Source organism: Mixophyes fleayi, chromosome 6 (assembly GCF_038048845.1).
Source record: "Mixophyes fleayi isolate aMixFle1 chromosome 6, aMixFle1.hap1, whole genome shotgun sequence".
Lineage (NCBI taxonomy): Eukaryota > Metazoa > Chordata > Amphibia > Anura > Limnodynastidae > Mixophyes > Mixophyes fleayi.
The window spans coordinates 40632601-40652696 of NC_134407.1; the positions used below are offsets into that span (position 1 = coordinate 40632601).

Here is a 20096-nt window from a genome sequence, read left to right on the forward strand (position 1 = left end):
AATTAAAACATGAGGAATTAGTTCATATTTTGATCAAAACTTTTAAGCCTGCATCCCAGCGTCAAGGGCACCTCATTAATGAGGACCTGCATACAATGAGGTACCCTTGACGTTGGGATGCAGGCTTAAATGTTTTGATCAAAATATGAACTAATTCATGTTTTCATTTTACTAAATACAAACAGATATGAAGTGTTAAGGATAAGTGCTGACAACAACTGTCTTTTTGTTAAGCAAAGTCAAACAAATTGTTTGTGCTAGTTGGGAGAAGGTGGGATACTCCTTAAATCTTTTTTCACTAATGAGGGAGCGAAAAAATACAATAAAAATGTGTGCAAATCATCTTAGTTTTCATTGGAAGATAGGAATTTAAACAGAACAATTATACTATTAAATCCCCCCCCCCCCCCCCAAAAAAAAATATTGCTCATTGGTGCCTCAGTATGGACCTCGTTTAGAGGTCAGCATCAAACCAAATAATAGGAGCAAATTTGCTACTGTACAATCTATATTGCAATGTAAGGGGTATAGGTGTTTGCTGTTTCTTTTTTGCATACAGGGCAAACTCTGGTTGCTTTTGTGTGTAGCAAACAAATACCGCACAGCTTTATTTCACGTTACAATTTAGAGTTGAGCTAGAACACGCCCCCTCACAACACTAAAACGGTCCACACACTTGCCCCCCCCCCCCCATGGTTTTGCCAAGCTACAAATTTGCTCCTTTGATTGCTTTCCTCCTAATTCTAAACGAGGTCCTATGTCTTAATTATGTCGTGTAGGACGACATCGGAGGTATTTCCAATCGTTAGTGGTCCCAGCGATAAGATCATGTTGGTGGGTCCCTATATCACTTTGCAAAACATGACAGGTACTTGCAACTATATGTAAACATAAGAGTGTATCGTTAACTCAAGAGAGCAATAAACAACAAAACTTATTTTTCTGAACATTTCATTGCTGTAAATGATGTTGTTTGAGAGTTTGTGATATTTTTAGAAACTGGGGAGGTGAAATTCTTCTAGGACTCTCCCATGGGAAACTTAACAACACTGCAAGGAATTTGGAAAGCACCTGTCCTGAGCAGGTGATCCCCTGCTCTATCACAACCATCTGGAGATTGTTCTTAATCTATCTATCTTACCTATTTGTTGAGTTATTCTTTAAAGACTGACACTTGCATCAAGCAAAGAACTGAACCGTTCATTGATGTTCATATGCCTTAAATGGCGATGGAGAGAAGGCATAAATGTGCAAGTTATGAATATAAAAACAATATTAACAGATCTGCAGTAAGCTTTTGCCTCCCTGGACTTGTATAGAAAGTATAGTCCTTGTAAACCTAATCTAATATTATCATTAATAATTATTACTATTACAGGTAGTAATAATAATTATTATTCTTAATAAGCAGTTACCTCGCTTTGTCTTTCTGATAGTTGTTCTCTACAAAATTAACAAAAATATACTTCTTGAGATCCTATGCCAACATGCATTTATAATAAAATGCAGCTATGAATGGATTATTATTTATGCTGAAGTACTTAAGCCACAGACTTTAATAAAACCACAAATATGTACTCTTCCAGCAGCTCATTGACAAATACAAATAAAGGCAACTTGAACTCCTACATACACACATATACAGATTAAAAAATTGCAAGACACTAAACACTGAATGCATCTAAGTTTCTGCTTTTAAAACTGTTGCAGGTAATTGTTGGGATCATGTGCACAGTGAACAGAAAGGGAAAGCAGATGACATGTACAGAATGGCGTCCAGACAACAAGCAGTTAGCAGCAATGTTCCTGTACCTGGCCGCCTGGACACGCCCTCCCCCCCGCTGGTGTAATGCAATGCTAGCAAGCTGGGGGCACAGCAGCCAAGTATCCAGGGAGCTGCAGACAGGACACAGCTATCGGGATAGATAGCGCTAAATCGCAGCACACAGGATCACTTTATACATCGGTACTTTTCTGTTCTCTTCTGGAATTGTGTTTAACTCAGGAGCAGCAATACAAGTTTCCAGTTGGGGCAGAGATATGGCCTCCTCTCCTTCAGGAGGTAGCAAAGGAAGAAATCAGGTGAGTAACCTTAAGTTACTTTCTCTCTGGGTGAAGAAGTCCCATTGACCGTTCTCAGAACGTTAAGAAACCTGCTAATGTTGCAATCGTTCTTTTGTAGCAGAGCTTATTGTAAGCGATTTTTAATGGAAGTGTGGGCTTAGAGCAGGGGTAGGCAACCTGTGGCTCTCCAGCTGTTTTGGAACTACAAGTCCCAGGAAGAATGACTGACATGCTGGGTCTTGTGGTTCCATAGCAGCTGTAGCTGGCACACGCCTGACTTAGAGATTTTGGATGTTTGGATAAATGAAATGATGCAGAATGTTTAACACAGAGAATTTAATGGAAGCTGTAGTGTTGCACTATCTGTATGTAGTTGAGTCTAGTTGTGTATAAGCTCCAAAGAGCATTGAACCAAAGATACAATGAGCCATGCTGTCTTGCACACAAGTGAGTTTGTTTTCATAAAGCTGAAGACCTGTCAGTTCCATTTGCAGTGAGTCTTGGTGTCAGGTCCTCTGTGTCTCTGTTATAGTCAGATGTTCACATGCAGCTAGACACTGGCTTGCTCTGAATTGAATTCCACTGCACTGTGCTTTGGGAAATGATTTAGCTGACTGATTAGAGTATGAAAGCATCCCAATAAATAACCGGGTAAACACTCCCAAACAAAGTCAAATTTTTACTTTATTTATTTACATTGCAACTGTCACTTCCTCTCGATCATATATTCAAACTAAACTTCAGACAACACTTTTCTGCAGTCCAGTATATGAACAACATGTAAACAAGTAACTGCTGTACTGTTCCTCATATCAAGTTCTATGCAATAAAATGCAAATTTACAAATTCCAGGTTGATCATTACCTAGAAGATTTCTGTTGCTTCAGATCTGAATTCATTATTACCTTTTTTGCCCTGATATTGAAAATAAAGAATAAATTGCAGAGGATTTTTGTTATGAGAATACAATTTATTCATACTACTATTTATTGTTTCATACCACCCACTACACTAAACACAAAACAAGGAATAGTGTTTCATCTACAATCCTCAACAGCTGGCTGCAGAGCTTACTTTTAGGGTATTGGTACTAAAGTACAAGTAATGTCATATGTTTTAGATTTTCAACATTTCTATTTCATAAGGTAAAAACTTGAAATTTGGTCTACAATTATAAAGTGCCAAGTATCACTGATATTCGTCTTAGGCGAAAAAAAAAAGAAATTAATTGAAAATAAATGAAAAATGAAACACACACAGGCATTGAAATATAATGCAATATGAAGCATGGACAAAACCTTCTTTCTCGCTTTTAACAGAGTGTGTTCGTAGCACATTTATCAATGCGTCTCAAAGCTTTCCTGCAGAATAGTGTTTTAAGTGCGTTACCTTAGAACTCCGCTGTATTTTTACTGAGTGTTAACTGTTCTAAACACTGCAGGCAATGTTTAAACTGACACGAAGCAAAGGGAAGCAAACATTTGGCAGAAAGTGTATATATAAGTTTGTTTGCTTACATTATTTTAGACTATCAGTGTTAAAAAGCACTTGTGTACAAGACCAAAAATCCTTTTTTATGGCGTGACTTAGAGTTAGACAGAAGTCCATATGGCATAAATAAAAATATACCTTTCCGAACTGCACATGCATAGTAAAAAGCAGCTGTATTATAGTTGAGTGTATCTTATACTTACGCCCACTTATGCCGGGAGAGGTGTGTCAGGGGCGCTCACAAGTAAGTCGATGCAGAAAGATAAAGTTTATTGCGTTTAACATATAATCTGAGTAGAGTGATAACAATCAACATTTATATGGATATAAACAACCTTTTGACCAACTACATGAGATCTTCAATGACTCTGACTTCAGAGTTCAGCCCTGCCTAAGGGTTTCAGGGGCAAATGCAGGATTTGTAGAGGGGGGTTTCCACACCACGCCACCAGTGGGCGTGACCAGCATGCATGGGGGCGTGGCTATAATTTTAGACCGTGCTTGGCTGCTCTCCAACCCTATCCCCATAATATACATGGGCAATGCTACGTGCACTACTGTTAGGTGCACGCAGCTCTCCCTTTTAAAGCAGAGCTGTGTGAAGCGGGAGCAGGGTCCAGTCACCTCAATTATACAGTGCCCCAGGCTAGGAGGGGGGTTTCCTTGCACTAGGAAACCCCCACTCAGTTTGACTATGGGTTTGATTAGAAATTTTTAATTGAGCACTTAGTTTTTTCTGCCTTCACTTTCTGAATCTATATTTTTAATTTTTTGCAGCAATGGATTTGGTGAATGTAAAACTGTGAACTAATATACATTTTTAATCTCATCATTAATAAAAGTGTTTTTACAATTGTAAAATAAGATAGGGATTCTTTGGACTGAAGTGCCTCCTAATTATTTCCAACTCGGGTCTTTTAGTTAATATGTTTACAGTATGTTTGAAGAGCTCCCCCTCACTTTTGATACGAGTGAGTAATTGGATATTATAAGAATGAGGATTCTCCAGGCCGAGTACAGACCTATTTGCTTTATGTTGCGTTCACAAGTAAGTCAGCCATGCCTAAGATTGTGACTTTGATGTATCCTTAAGATACGCCTTTTTAGGGTGTTTATATTTGAACGTCCCATAGGGTTTGTGTACTTTTCCATAATGATGATGTCATCCTCATTGTTTATTAAAACACATGCATCTCAAAATATAGCCATAGAAATGGAAGTGTTCACACACATTTTTGCATGTTCTTAAGTCACATTTTTGTCTCCATCTTTGAAAGATGCCCTTAATATGTACATGTTGCCTTAACACAGTGGAGGAAGTATTTAGTGGACTGAATCAACATTCATGACAATGCGGCCTGTCAAATCAGTGATATCACAAGTCCCTCAGGTCTCGTGACATCTCTGTGTCTTAGGCTGGGTACACACTACACAAAAACCTATTAACGATTTTACCAAAGACAGAAAAGTCCCGATCAGCATGCCGATTCACACTGCAGAACTGGAACTATAGCGTTCCATCGTTGAACGACACTTTTAGTTTCAAAATCAAATCAAATGATATGATGGTATCAGGGGAGGGCTGGCAGACTTTAGCCTGCGGGGCAAGCACACAGCACTGGCCCACAAATAGCGGCCCATACTAAAAGGGTACAATATATATTTTTGGTACAATATATATTTATCTATATAAAAAGAGGCTATTTTAGTGTTGCTTAATCCATATATATATTTTTATGCCCAGGCCCAGAGCTGGATTAAGGCTCTGGGGGGCCTGGGCACTTTAGACAGGGTAACCCCCTATGATGTAACATGGTTATCATTTTAGACAAATACACAGGCAATACTGTGTACACTACTGTTAGGTGCACGCAGTTCTGCCTTCACGAGCAGTACACGGTGAAGCAGGACATACCTCCCAACTGTCCTAAGCGAAACAGTCACTCAAATTTGGGACTGCCCCACCAGATTCAGGTCAGTTGGCAGACTGCTCCCTCCTACCTGTTCTTGTCACTGTCACCACTTGTGGCTGCTGGTTACTTTAGTTCCGTTGCTGGTTGTCTGGATCCTTGGAATATTGGAGGCCCTATATGGTTTAAAAAAAAAAATATATATAAAAAAAAAATGGGTACATAAAATTTACAAAACTTAGAAAACAACAATCCCCAGCATTAAATCAATATATAACCCACTTTTAATAATTAGATACCCCTTTATGCCCACATGCTTTAGTCACACGTGCCTCCCCCTTCTGCCCACATGCTTTAATCACACCCCACCTCTGCCCAACACCTTTAGCCACACATGCCCCAGTCTGCCCCCAGTACCTTTAGTCACACATGCCCCCCTCTGCCCCAGCACCTTTAGTCACACATGCCCCAGTCTGCCCCAGCACCTTTAGTCACACATGCCCAGTCTGCCCCAGCACCTTTAGTCATACATGCCCCAGTCTGCCCCAGCACCTTTAGTCATACATGTCCCCTCTCTGCCCCCAGCACCTTTAGTCACACATGCCCAGTCTGCCCCCAGCACCTTTAGTCATTCATGTCCCAGTCTGCCCCCAGCACCTTTAGTCATACATGTCCCAGTCTGCCCCCCAGCACCTTTAGTCATACATGCCCCCCTCTGCCCCCAGCACCTTTAGTCACACATGCCCCCCTCTGCCCACATCACCTTTAGTCATACATGCCCCTCTCTGCCCCAGCACCTTTAGTCATACATGTCCCCTCTCTGCCCCAGCACCTTTAGTCATACATATGCCCCAGTCTGCCCCCAGCACCTTTAGTCATACATGTCCCCGTCTGCCTCCAGCACCTTTAGTCATACATGCCCCCCTCTGCCCCAGCACCTTTAGTCATACATGTCCCAGTCTGCCCCAGTACCTTTAATCATACATGCCCCAGTCTGCCCCAGCACCTTTAGTCATACATGTCCCAGTCTGCCCCCAGCACCTTTAGTCATACATGCCCCAGTCTGCCCCAGCACCTATAGCCACACATGCCCCCCCTCTGTCCCCAGCACCTTTAGTCATACATGTCCCAGTCTGCCCCCAGCACCTTTAGTCATACATGTCCTCTCTCTGCCCCAGCACCTTTAGTCATACATGTCCCCTCTCTGCCCCAGCACCTATAGCCACACATGCCCCCCCTCTGCCCCCAGCACCTTTAGTTACACATGTCCACCTCTCCCCCCCCTCACACACACTAGCTCCCCCATCACAGTACCCCTTCCTCTTACCTTTGACTCCAGACATAGACAGACATGCTGCAGCTCCAGCACAGAACTCAGCCCCACCTACACTGTGTACCATGTGACCACGGAGGTCACATGACACAGTGATCTGAAGCTGTACCGAGATGCAATGGAGACAGCCTTTGCAGTCTGTGCAGGGGCTGTCACATCGCGTAGTACTCACAGCGGGGGCATCATCCATTCACAGAATATTGTACTACACGCTGTAGTACAATATTATATGACTGAATGATACGGCTGCTGTGAGTACTACGCGATGTGACAGCCCCTGCACAGACTGCAAAGGCTGTCTCCATCGCATTACCACTGGACCACCAGGCGGCCTAAAATACTATTCTTCTGTCTGGCCCGGGTGCCATCTGCCCCCCTGCCCCCCGGGCTAGCCCGCCCCTGGATGGTATCGATAATCGCTCATCGTTGGAGCGTAGATGCTGATGCAATGTTGGGCTGAACGGTCATTTATCTTGTGATTGGGCCCGATAATCGGTTGAAAACACTGTAGTGTGTACCCAGCCTTAGTGATATCTCTAATTCCTAGTGAATTGATAGGCAAGAGTATTGTTTCAGCCATCCAAATAGATACTTCTGCTATATGTAGGTGGCAACTACAAGATCATTTTTACCTGGTGCATGCTCAAAACTGCACTGTGTTACTGCACATGTCTGACAGGCGCATTGTAGTAGGTTGTACTGCAGAGCATCTGATTGGGCTAATGTTTTTAGGGCAAGGCTACATTGACCCCATTCTAGAAAATGATGAACTGTGTTAAACTATGAAAGTGTAACATGCTTCTGGAATTCTCAGAATTGTACACAAAATAGAAATTTATAAAAATCTTCAAAAACTTTCCCATTAAGCAGAACATCATTGGTGTAAATCTCGTAGCTCTAATGATTTCTTCACATATATTTCTATCTACCTATATATTAAAGTGCTCTGGACACTGCAAAACAAACATACTACCAATCTTTCATCTATGCTCAGGCTTCTAACCCCAAACGCCTGTTGAACACATTTAAATCTCTTCTCAACCCTCCCACCCCAAATCCTCCAACTACTATCAGTGCCCAGGATCTACTTCAAGGACAAGTTTGATAAGATCAGATTAGAAATGGTATCATCTTCCTCAACAAGCAATCTTCTCAATTCCTTATCAGCATTCTCTGACACCCTCTTTTCATTTGATCCCACAAATGAAGATGAAGTATCTACTCTCTTCTTATCTTCCTACTTTACATCCTGTCTTCTTGATCCTATTCCCTCACAAATTGGTATATCCCTGTCTCCTGTGCTCATTCCACCTCTAACTAAAATCTGTACTCTCTCTATTGGTATCTTCCATCATTATACAAGCATGAAGTGAATACTACTATTCTGAAAAGACTAAATTCTGGCCCAAACTCTCTAAAATTACCATTCCATATCTCAGCTCCAATGCTTCCTCCAAGCTTCTACACTCGCCTCACACGCTGTTTCTCTGCTAACAACCTATTGGATCCTCTTCAGTCAATCTTTCGCTCTCAACACTCCACAGAGACTACTTTGACTAAGGTCCAAGATTTGATCACTGCTAAATCCAAAGGCCTTTTACTCTCTTCTAATTCTCCTGGACCTCTCTGCTGCATTCGACACTGGTCACCACTCTCTTCTCATATCAGCGATACAATCTCTAAGTCTTCAAGACACTGTCCTATCCTGGTTCTCATCCTACCTATCTAATCGCTCTTTCAGTGTTAATTTCAGTGGATCCACCTCTGCTCCACTTCCTTTATCATTTGGAGTACCACAAGGCTCAGTCCTTGGTTCTCTACTCTTCTCTATCTACACCACTACTCTTGGAAAACTAATAAGTTCCCTTGTATTTCAGTATCATCTCTATGCGGATGATACCCAAATTTATCTATCCTCTCCTCATCTTTCACCATCTGTGTTGTCTGGCGTTACTGACTGTCTTTCTGCCATTTCATCTTGGATGTCCTCTCGCCAACTCAAAGTCAATCTTTCAAAAACAGAGTTAATAATATTTCCATCCAACAATAGAAGCTTACTGCCTGACATTTCTATTTCTGTTGACAACATGACCATAAATCCCACCCCACAAGCTCGCTGCCTAGGTGTGATCCTTGACTTAGAACTATCCTTTTCTTCCCTACATCGACTCTATATCTAAATCATGTTACATACATCTAAAAAACATTTCCAGAATACATACGTATCTCACACAAGACACTGCAAAAACTTTAATTCATGCACTCATCATCTCCCACATTGACTATTGCAATTTCCTCCTTATTGGTTTTTCCCAAAACAGACTCGAGCCCCTACAATCTATTTTGCACTCAGCGGCTAGATTGATTTTCCTTGCAAATCGTTTTACATCTGCTGAGTCACTCTGTCAATCTCTACATTGGTTGTCTTTTTTTTACCGAATCCAATATAAAATTCTTCTACTAACCTACAAGGCCACCAACAAAGCTGCACCAGCATACATCTCCTCACTTGTCTCAAAATATCTCCCAACTCGACAACTCCATCATGCACAAGATCTGCGGCTCTCATCCAGTTTATTACATCCTCCCATTTCCGTTTACAGGACTTTTTTCGAACTACATCCACTCTATGGAAATCCCTCTCTTGCCTTTCCTCTGGTCTGCAAAGCATCAAGCATTCTCTGATATCCCACCTCTTCAGGCAAGCTTATACTAATCCTCAACCAGCATCTTAATCTCCCTTGGTTACCCTACTACCCCTCTTTACATTCACACCAGACAACAACCCACTAACCCACTGATCAACATTGCTGTGTGTCTGGATCATATAGCAAACTTATCACTTTTTACCTTTGCAATCTAGCTGGACCGACATGCAATATGTAGATTTATCCTCATGTATCGACTCCTATTGACCCACAGATTGTAAGCTTGTGAGCAAGGCCTTCTCACCTCTTTGTCTGTTTTACCCAGTATTGTTTATTAGTGGATTTGCTGGTGCTATATAAATTCATGTTTATGATGATGATGATGATGAAAATCAGGCTGTATGTCCTATATTTCCAGGATTGAACATTAAACTAATGAAAAGCAGTAAATACATGAGCTTGATATATTTGCAAATATTTTGCTACTTTGACTAAAATATTTGAAGCTGCATCTTTTTAAAAGTTGCAAAGTAAGAAGTTCAAAGGAAAATTGCATTGCCTACAGGTCCGTAAATAGTATATGAAGTTTCCATGTTGAAGAAAGTGTTGCTTTCCAGGCTTAAACTAAGGGATCTATTTATTATATGGAGAATAGACCTAGATCTGGCAAAAACTAGATTTTTACTATATTTAGAACTTTTCCCTATATAACAATGCCCCTGGGCAGGTAAAGGCTATAGCTGCAACAGCGAAGCAAGGACAGTGCTGGTACATGTACCGCAACTGCCCCCTGTCACTATCGCCATCTCAGCATTTTTTCCTTTATATAAGAAAGTTATTTTTTCCATATTTTACAATATTTTTTTAATGTTATTATGTTTTTTTTATATATAAATCTGGAACTGAAAGGCCAGATCCGGGCTTCCAGTTCCAGTGCACATGCCTGAGCGTGAAGCCGCATTGCACAAGCGCAGACTGATTCCCAGACTGGCTGACGCAGTGGTATTTTACTACTTTGACCAAAATATTTCAATCTGCATTACTGTCTGACATTGTTGAAGTGAACATTCTGCACTAATACTTCATACTACATTTCACTTGACATATTCCAATAGTAAAAGCATGGTTGGAACAGAAGTTTATTTAACATTAAAGATTATTTTTTTAAATGTATTTTTGATTACTTTTTTAAATGCATCTTTTTTAAGGGTGCGAAGTAAGAAGATCAAAGAAAAATTGCATTGCCTAAAAGCCTGTAAATAGTATATATGGTTTCCATGTTGATGAAAAGTCATCAGTGTCATATTTAATACTAACCGCTACTTCCCAGGCTCAAACTAAGGGGTCTCTTTATTATAGGGAGAAAAGCCCTAGAAGCTGATGTGACATAAACCCATCTGTATATGCCAGTGTTGGCTAACCTGTGACACTCCAGGTGTTGTGAAACTACAAGTCCCAGCATGCTTTGCCAATATATAGCAGCTTATTCCTGGAAGGGTTTGCTGGGACTTGTAGTTTCACAACACCTGGGGGTAAATGTATCAAACTCCGTTTTTTTCAAGTCGCCGGAAATCGGCAAGTTGACAGCTAAAATTTAAAGCAGCGCTGCCTTGTAGAGTCAAGTTTCCCTTTACAAGGCAGCGTTGCTTTAAATTTTAGCTGTCAACTCGCCGATTTCCGGCGACTTGAAAAAAACGGAGTATGATACATTTACCCCCTGGAGTGGCAAAGGTTAGCCAACATTGATATATGCTATTGATCGAGTGTGATATATTGGAGATGTAACAGCCAGTTCCTTGTTGAGCCATTTCTTTTTAAAACTTGTCAAGGCATAAGAAAATTATGAACATTTAAAAAAATAATCTTTAATGTTAATTGAACTTCTGGTCCAACCATGCTTTTACTATTATAATATGTAAAGTGAAATGAAGTATTAGTGCAGAATGTTCATTTTAACAATGTGAGGCAGTGATATTACTTTGTTTCCTTGGCACCATAGTGAAGTAATGTGAACAATGCCTAATTGTCAATCTTCTTATCCCACTGGATACTGCTTGGAGCAGTAGATTCAATAAAGTAACCATTGAGGAAATGTACATCCGATTGCTTTATCTTCCATTAGTTCTGTAATATTTTAATGTTGAGGTTAAACCTGTGTGCAACGTTGTCAGTAAATGTTTTGTTGCTTTGTGGGATAAATTATTGTTTCTGTGTTTCATTATTAATGAACTTCTAATGCATGTTCTGAATTCCCGCCTCAACTTTTTACAGAAGGTTTGATCCTTGAGTCAACTTTACAATTCTGAATCTTTTTTACATTATTGCTATATCAAATTAAATATATTTGCTTTTCATTTCTTTAATGCAGTCTGCAAACAAATGCATTATTGTCATTAAATTAATCCTGATGATTAAGTAAGTACTTGAACAAAGTAAGTACATGAAATAAACACTTTTTCTTTTTTAACAAATATTTTTTGCTATTTGAAATATAGGGAACAGCCTTGTTACCAATTTTACAAAACTCAAATGACAAGCCATTGAAATTGAGGGAGAGATTCAGGAGTAACAAAATGAATCGCAGCTCATGATCAGATCTGTTATTTCAAATAAGAAATGTCCACAGCAAAGCAATTTATTTTAACATTTCTACTTGAGCAAGTCCCTGTGCATATTCATACTTAGGAGAATTATCTACACCTAATAAATCAAGCAGAAATGTGTACCTGGCTGGAAAACCATATAATACAATATTGTCCCAAATAATCAATATTTTATAGTGATGTTTTCTGCCGACATTTATAGTCTGTTGATTGCATGCATTTATACGATTATGTGAGGTTCAAGCACAACTGTATGTTCTGTATAAGAATTTCTTAAAATATACTGCCCTTCTGAGAGACTTCAGAGAGTGGTGAGGAAGCTGATCTCTTAGTACTGCAATGAAGGCAGAGCATCTTAGTTATATTCCTGGTCAATGATTCTGCATAGTCCTGCAACAAATATGATTTTTTGTTTTTAAAGATACTTTTCCACAATGTTATAAGATGTCATTTTGTTAACTTAACTTGTGTTTCTCAAGCATTGTGGCTATTTTTCCATATTAAATTCCATTTAATAACATCCTTTAATTAAACGCCGCAACTGTAAAAATGCATTTTATGTACAGTAAGCGTTATTAACATCTAGATAAGTGTATTTCATGCAGAAAAAAATTCTTCAATGTAGGCCTAATTAATATGAGGAATTTTTATGCGCTTACCAATTTGGTTGTGTGGTCTCTCTGAGAGTCTCCACCAATCTGTGACAGAAATGACATCAGTTGCCACCACACAGTGGAGGCAGCCATTCTGTGGCATGCACCATTATTCAAAATGGATTGACTAGGAACTAGTGATGGTTGTGACTCTGTGAATTGATAGGCTAATATCCAGCTCATATAGTAGCTGTCTCCACTGTGTGTAAAAGACATGATGGACATAGACTAAACCAGCCAACCTGTGGCTCTCCATCTGTTGTGAAACTACAAGTCCCAACATGCACTACCAGCCAATAGCAAGCCAAAAGTTAGCAGGGCATGCTGGGACATGTAGTTTCACAACACTGAGAGCCACAGGTTGGCCAGGCCTGGACTAAATCTTAGCTGATGAGCTAAGAAAAATCAATTGTCTTCTTAATAAAAGCTTCTTTCTTTCCTTCTAAGGATAATTTCCTGTAACTCTGTATTTACTGAGAGGTGTGGGTAACTGCATTTTGCTCTGCAAAGAGACAAGCTATTAATACTTAGCTCATGTTTACATTGAGACATGCCTATTTTTTATCTGTTCTGTGTATGGTTTTACTGCTGTCATGTCAGCAATTATGACAAACAAGGCTGGTACATTTGTAAATCTGCTTTACACAATTTCTGCATAGGCATATGTTAAAGCACTGTTTTAATAGCAGTTTTTTTCAAGGCATCTGTTAAATGTTCCCTTTTGTGTTTATGTGTCGAAAAGCTTAAATTAGGACTGAACAATAACAACTGTTCAGTTACATGATCAGCATACCATATATCCAACTGTCCCGCTTTTAGAATGAAGGTTCTAGACCCAAATGCCTTTTTCCTTCTAAATTGTGCCTCTGTGGGATTTGATATATAGATCTCTATGGATAAATGCCTCCATTGGCTGCTCAGAATTATATCTTTCTACTTGTATATCATATGTTTTAATGTTATGTGGTTTATCTAGTATACTGTATTTTATAATTGTGTATCAGAAGGTCTGGCAACGTGCATGTTTTTGAATACATCTTTATAATAACAATTTAAAGACAAATCACATTTGTTTCTATTTGATCCCCAATTGATAGTAAGATAATTTGCAGATTGGTCATTCAAATTGCCCTTCCCCTAACCAGCGGAGGCATTTGGTATCCTGGATCTTGCAATTTGTGAGAACCTCACACCCCAGAGACTGCATTATGGTTACTTCTCCTGCAGGAAGTTTAAAATTCAGGTGCTCTGACACCTCTTGCATAGAGATTGCTGACTTGACATCTCCCAAATGATACACACACTGAAGATGGGCCCTTGAGAAGGTATTGGGACTGGGTATCTCATAAATGGAAGGGATGCTGAACTCAGGATGTCTGCTGCTCATGTGACAAGAAGGGGATTGAAAAGTTAGTGTTCTGAGCTCTCACATCCCTCTTCCTTTTCTCTTCACTGCAGTATAATTTGGTAGACAGCCACTACTGCTTTTTACTTTGTTGCAACAATGCTGCAGCTGCAAAATAGTTATGTTTTGTCTCACAGGTGCATTTTACACTTGAGCAATTACAGAGATTAAAGTGCTTGTGTGCCATCTTCTCCAGTTTACTTATACAAATGAATGATTTCAATTTAGAGCAATTAGACGCTGTGCTTTAAAGGTAGAGTGAACGTGCCCAGGTGCAACGATCTATAGTGCTGTATAGGACCGAATGGTTTTAAATGTTGCCTTCAGCTTTAGAATATCACAAAAATTTAAAACAATGTTTTCAAAATATTATTTATATCAGATATCAAAACTGTTGTAGTCAAATCTCCTGGCATTTAGGTGCAGGGTCATCCAGGGTTGGCTCAGGCCCTTGGAGTTCCCTAGGTAGTGCTTCACTCCCACTGGAGCCTGTGCCACCCTCATATTGCCATATCTTTCATTCAACTATAAGATGAAGCATTGCATCTAGATGCTGGTCTGTTTAATGCATTCAATGACATGCCCTGATTACTCACCAAGGTAACCTCGGCCACTCACCGGATCCGTAAGACAAGTCCTGGTTAAATGCAGTAAAAAAGGACAGATAGGGATTAAGAGGTCTATTTAAGAGGCAATGAAGAGCCTCTCCATCTTCGCTGGATCCATCTCCTGTGAAAGTGCTATAGACTTCCTCCATTCACCGGCAGAGGAACAGCAAATAGTGGATGAGGGTATTTTTCACTCCATGGTAAATTACAGCAGTATGATATTAGGCATTGCATGGATTTACAGCGACATATAGATTGTTACCACATTCTGTAATAAATAGACCCCTATGTGTAACCTCACTGGATCATCGTCAGCAGCAGCTATTTATATACTGTCACTAATTCCAGAGCAGATCAGAAGATGTTCTCCAGCAATAAGCCGTAGACATTAAATATGTGTATCTGGTTAACTTCAATGCTCACTGAAGCGTAGTATACCAGAAAAAGAGGTATATCCGCAACTAATAATAATACTATAACACAGTTCTGGTAGGGGAGAATAACAACATATCATGTTCTTGGCTTCATTCTATTCAGATCTTGGCTGTTTGACAAACTGAGCTTCATTCATCTGATTCTGCCGCCAGTGTTCTAAATGCCACAGGAAACATTGTCGATAAAGTTAATTGCACCATCCATAAAACTTCATCAAAACAATATGTTTAGTTAATCTTTCTTAAGATGTAATTATACTTTTCACATTGAGTAATTTTGTACCTTCACATGCAGTTTTTACAGCCTCATTTGCTTTTGATTGCTGCTACATGTCTTGCAGCTTTTTTTTTGTATTTCACTATAATATCATTTAATTAAAATACCTTTTAAACATTAACATTCTGCACAGACCAATTTCATATCAATAAAACAGGGGAAAATGGCAACTAGACATTTTAATTTTATAACACCGTTAACAGAGCAGTGCCCTAAATTAAAAAACATTAAATTGAAATAAATAAAAAATCATGTGTTTACAAATGTGTGCTTTTCATTCGTAGCCCTTTGGCCTAAGTGTTGAGGACCTCAGAGGTGAAATAAGTTTCTAAAAATGGTATATATGCGGATGTATACAAGTATGAGATTTCTTATCTAGAAACTGGTGATCCATGAAGTTCTTAAAACATGGAAATACTTACTTGGCCTTTCCTCCTATAACCACTGTGAAGAGCACCGATAAATAGTTTAATTAGAAGGGGATACAAGTTTCGGTGTGGGCAAATACAAGTGTTTTTGAAATATTATGTAGTGTATTTTAAATTGTGCTCCAAATTACAGAAAATTGTAAGTCCCAAGTATTCTGAATAATAGATCCCATGCGTTTGTTTTAAAATGACAGCATTTGTGAAACACTTTTCTTGAGACCAAGATTCTGAAAACTCCTGTTATAGTAGGTACTTTCCATGAACATATAAATTGTGTTATATGACAGTGTTATCAAGTTTATTATGAGTTATGGATATTGTTCAGGCTTATCGTCTGTCAACCTAACCTCAAAATTAACTCGCTGAGATTTATATATATCAGCAGACCTTCTACCCTTGGTAGAGAACAGATAATGGGCTCATTTAGGGTTTGAGATATGTATTGTTTTATGTAAGATACGCATTTCTGTACTGTGCATACAGTCCAAATATGCATATGTCTACCATTGCCCACTCCTCTCTGATGTCTGGCTATAAAACCCTCTGGTGGCTGGTCATGCCCCTTCAGCATCACACATGCTATTTTACGGGTCCCTACCATTGTTTTCTCCCGGTGGGCACTCCATGCCCCAGTCCGTCGCTGGTTTTAGATGCCCCCTAGAACTTTGCTTCTTACACAACTACCTAGGTTAGGCTAGTAGTAGAGACAGCCCTGATTACCCTATATCTAATATCCTGATGAATACAGTTTGTTGTATTCTCCTTTAAACCTTCAGTACCAGAGATTTGGGAACATTTCCCACTTGCAGGGCTAAGCCAATATGCAATATTTTGATGGTTCGAGTATTTGTTGTAACCAAGTGGCTGAATCTATAACACATTTCCATTCATTCCATAATAGTGTTGTTTTAAAAAATATCAAGGTTGAAAAAAAAATGTAGCATAAATTTGGCTTCACACCAACAGAAGTGCAGATGCCCCACAAAACAGTCTTTAGGATCCAGCAATGATTTTTAAAGTTTTTAGCATTATTGAAAGTTTTAGGTAAAATCAAAGAATAAAGGGATGGGGAACCCCCCATGTGGGTGTCATGTATATTTATCCACCTCTGACTGAACAGCAATTTTATGACTTTTTCTTATCTTATTGAATTTTATTACTTAAATCAGCAATGACATACAATATGCAATACAAATAAAGTCAATCTGCAAGTATATAGATTAAGAGACAGGTACGGTCAAAGGGCAAGGAGGGGTGTGGAGACCAAGGTGAAAAAAAAGATGAGTCTACATGTATAAGTCAAAAAGTTCATAAGTGGTTCTAGTAAGAGGTCACCCAGGAATCTCAAATTTGTAAATATAGTTATTCTTGCCACTGCCATGATCAATGATTGGTCATTTGTTTTCAGTCCAGAGACACATAGCAGGTGGCAGTGGTAACATATGTGTTTAGTGTATTATGATGTCTACACATGGAACAAGCTTTTTTCTCACAGTGCAATTACATTTGATTCAATGTTGTGATTTTTTTTCCAAAGATCTTAATTGTAATTTTTTTTCAATTGAAAAAATTGTTAACAAATGTAATCACGCAAGTTCTTAATTGAACTGTGGCTCAGAAATATATTTGTACAAGTAAGAAAATGATAATTGGACAGTTCTTGGAAAACAGTTTTATCACTGTATGTGAGTAGAATGAACTATCACCATTAGATGATCTCTTTGCTGTACATGATCTCCTACTGCCTAAAAGACAGATGGTATTTGCATGACCTGACATTGATAAGAATAGTCAATGCTCAGTACTGCAGCATTAATAAACTGTTAATTACATATTTCAATTTCTGGCACATATGACAATGAAAATACTCACATTTCCCAAATCAGTATAGCAGAGTATTCAATATTATAATTACAGAGATATGTTACAACTTGTCCTCTAACTTTCCTTGAATTCCCTTGTAATATCATAGAGGCCAGTTTTAAAACATCTGATTCTGTGTTCTGGGTGTTCTACAGCCTGTTTGATCCTGAACTGCTGAATTCTCGTTACTTCCAGAATGTGAATGCGGTATGCAGCATTGTCATTATCACTAACAATAAACTGTGCTGGGAAATGCTAATAAATGTTTTAATTGGCATTCAAGAAAAATATAACATGGGGGCAGAAAGGGACGTACTCTTGTTAATTATCCATTCTTAGTTGGGTGAAAAATAGCTCTCGAAGGGCAATCATATTCACAGGCAGCGTTAAGTAATGACTGCTTGCTCTCACACTGACCAAAGCATGTATGCACTAATGTAAAGTAGGCCATGCATACAGCCTGATGTATTTGATAAAAGCATGATGCCAAAACTGTTAATGTTACCGGGAAGAACCATTTCCTCAGTCTAAGGGCTCGTACATGCTTGTTGAAAAGCAACTGCCTCACAGCACTGGGGTCATGAGTTTGATTCCTGACAATGGCCTTATCTGTGTGGAGTTTGTATGTTCTCCCCGTGTTTACGTGGGTTTCCTCTGGGTGCTCCGGGTTCCTCCAACACTTGAAAAGCATACCAGTAAATTAATTTACTCCTATCAAATTGACCCTAGTCTGTATGTATGTGTATGTTAGGGAATTTAGACTGTAAGCTCTATTGGCGCAGTTCTCTGTACAGCGCTGCGGAATTAGTGGCCCTATATAAATAGATGATGATGATGATGACAATTATTTAAAGATGCCTTGTACTCTGCCCTCACTTTAACAACATCGAGCCTCAAAGCAGCGCTGTGCGCTATTAATTTTTTTGTGAAACTTCTACCCAATTTTGCTCATCTATAGTGAATAAGAAAATAAGCACAAGTAAAGGAGTGAAAGCATTATAGATAATTGAGTTAATGGTAGCAAGTGTAGCAAAAAAAAGTTGCAAATCAGGTATTTTAATTTACTTTAATACAGTCACAGTGACTTGTAGGTACGTATACTGTTATTGTTTAGGGTTTTTATTTATTTATTGTTTGCAGGTTGTTGGGGTTTTTTCTACATTTAAAATTTATTCTGAAAATTGGCAAAGTAATAACATAACACAAAAACATACATATACACAGAAACAGGGGACTCAAATATCAATACATACAATTCCCTCTGGGACACTCACAGTATATATATATATATATATATATATATATATACAAGTTAACCCGTGCATGATACTCATGCATTCTAGTCAAATCAAGCTACTTAAGGTCTTAAAAAGGTTCTTGTCATGCATTTGGGCCTAGCCCAGGCCTCCTCAGGGGAAGGGGGGATGATGGAAGTTAACTGACTTCACTATTCTAATTTTTTTGTCAAATAATGTCAGTATACCAAATTTCAGGTCAATTGGATGAGCCCTTTCTGAGAAAATAGTTTTTTCCACACACACTAACACACGCCGCTAGGCTTTTACTTTTATATATTAGATAATGCTAAGAATTTAGTAGGTCAGTGTATAACTCCGCCCAGCAGGTAGCGCTGCAGCTTGGTTGTTTTTTTTCCACACACAGACTAACACACGCCGCTAGGCTTATATATATTAGATATACATTGTTTTATGTTCAGTAAGAAAATATTTTATTAAAAAATAAATAAGTACCACAACACACAGCAGACACCCCAGCTAGGGAGACAAGCCTTACATTTCTTTTTCTTCTAGTTCTTTAAAAAGGGTGTTTTTTTTGGCTATGTGTATGTCATAATGATAAATAAGTAATTTACACTGATTTATGTAAGTTCTACCATTCTGCTTTTGTTAAGTGAGAAACGCCACGGCAATATCTCTGAAAGTGGATGTCATTGTGTTATGCATCAACTCAATGGGCCTGATTCATTAAGGATCTTAAATGAAGAAGTTTCTTATTTAAGTCTCCTGGACAAAACCATGTTACAATGCAAGGGGTGCAAATGAGTGTTGTGTTTTGCACATAAGTTAAATGCTGACAGTTTTTTCGTGTAACACACAAATATCAACTTTAAATTTCAGTGTACAAATAAGCTATCAAGTATGTGTGTGCTACATGAAAAAACAGTCAGTATTTAACTTATGTGCAAAACAGAAAACTAATTTGCACCCCTTGCATTGTAACATGGTTTTGTCCAGGAGACTGAAATAAGATACTTCTTAATTTAAGATCCTTAATGAATCAGGCCCAATGTCTTGCCCTTTAAAGCTGCAGTACCCTGTTTGCAGTAACTTGTTCCCTCCCCAGTGCCGCGTGTGCTGC

The 20096-nt window shown here is 38.9% G+C and overlaps 1 protein-coding gene across 1 annotated transcript in view; it reads left to right on the plus strand.

The window, feature by feature from the left end:
- The first annotated feature begins 1843 nt into the window (after nt 1–1843).
- Nucleotides 1844–20096, plus strand: part of ANK3 (ankyrin 3) — a 517804-nt gene continuing 499551 nt past the window's right edge. The window contains exon 1 of the mRNA XM_075216346.1: nt 1844–2082. Within this exon, the coding sequence (XP_075072447.1) occupies nt 2041–2082 (42 nt within the window). The 5' untranslated portion in view covers nt 1844–2040. The remainder of the gene's footprint in view (nt 2083–20096) is intronic.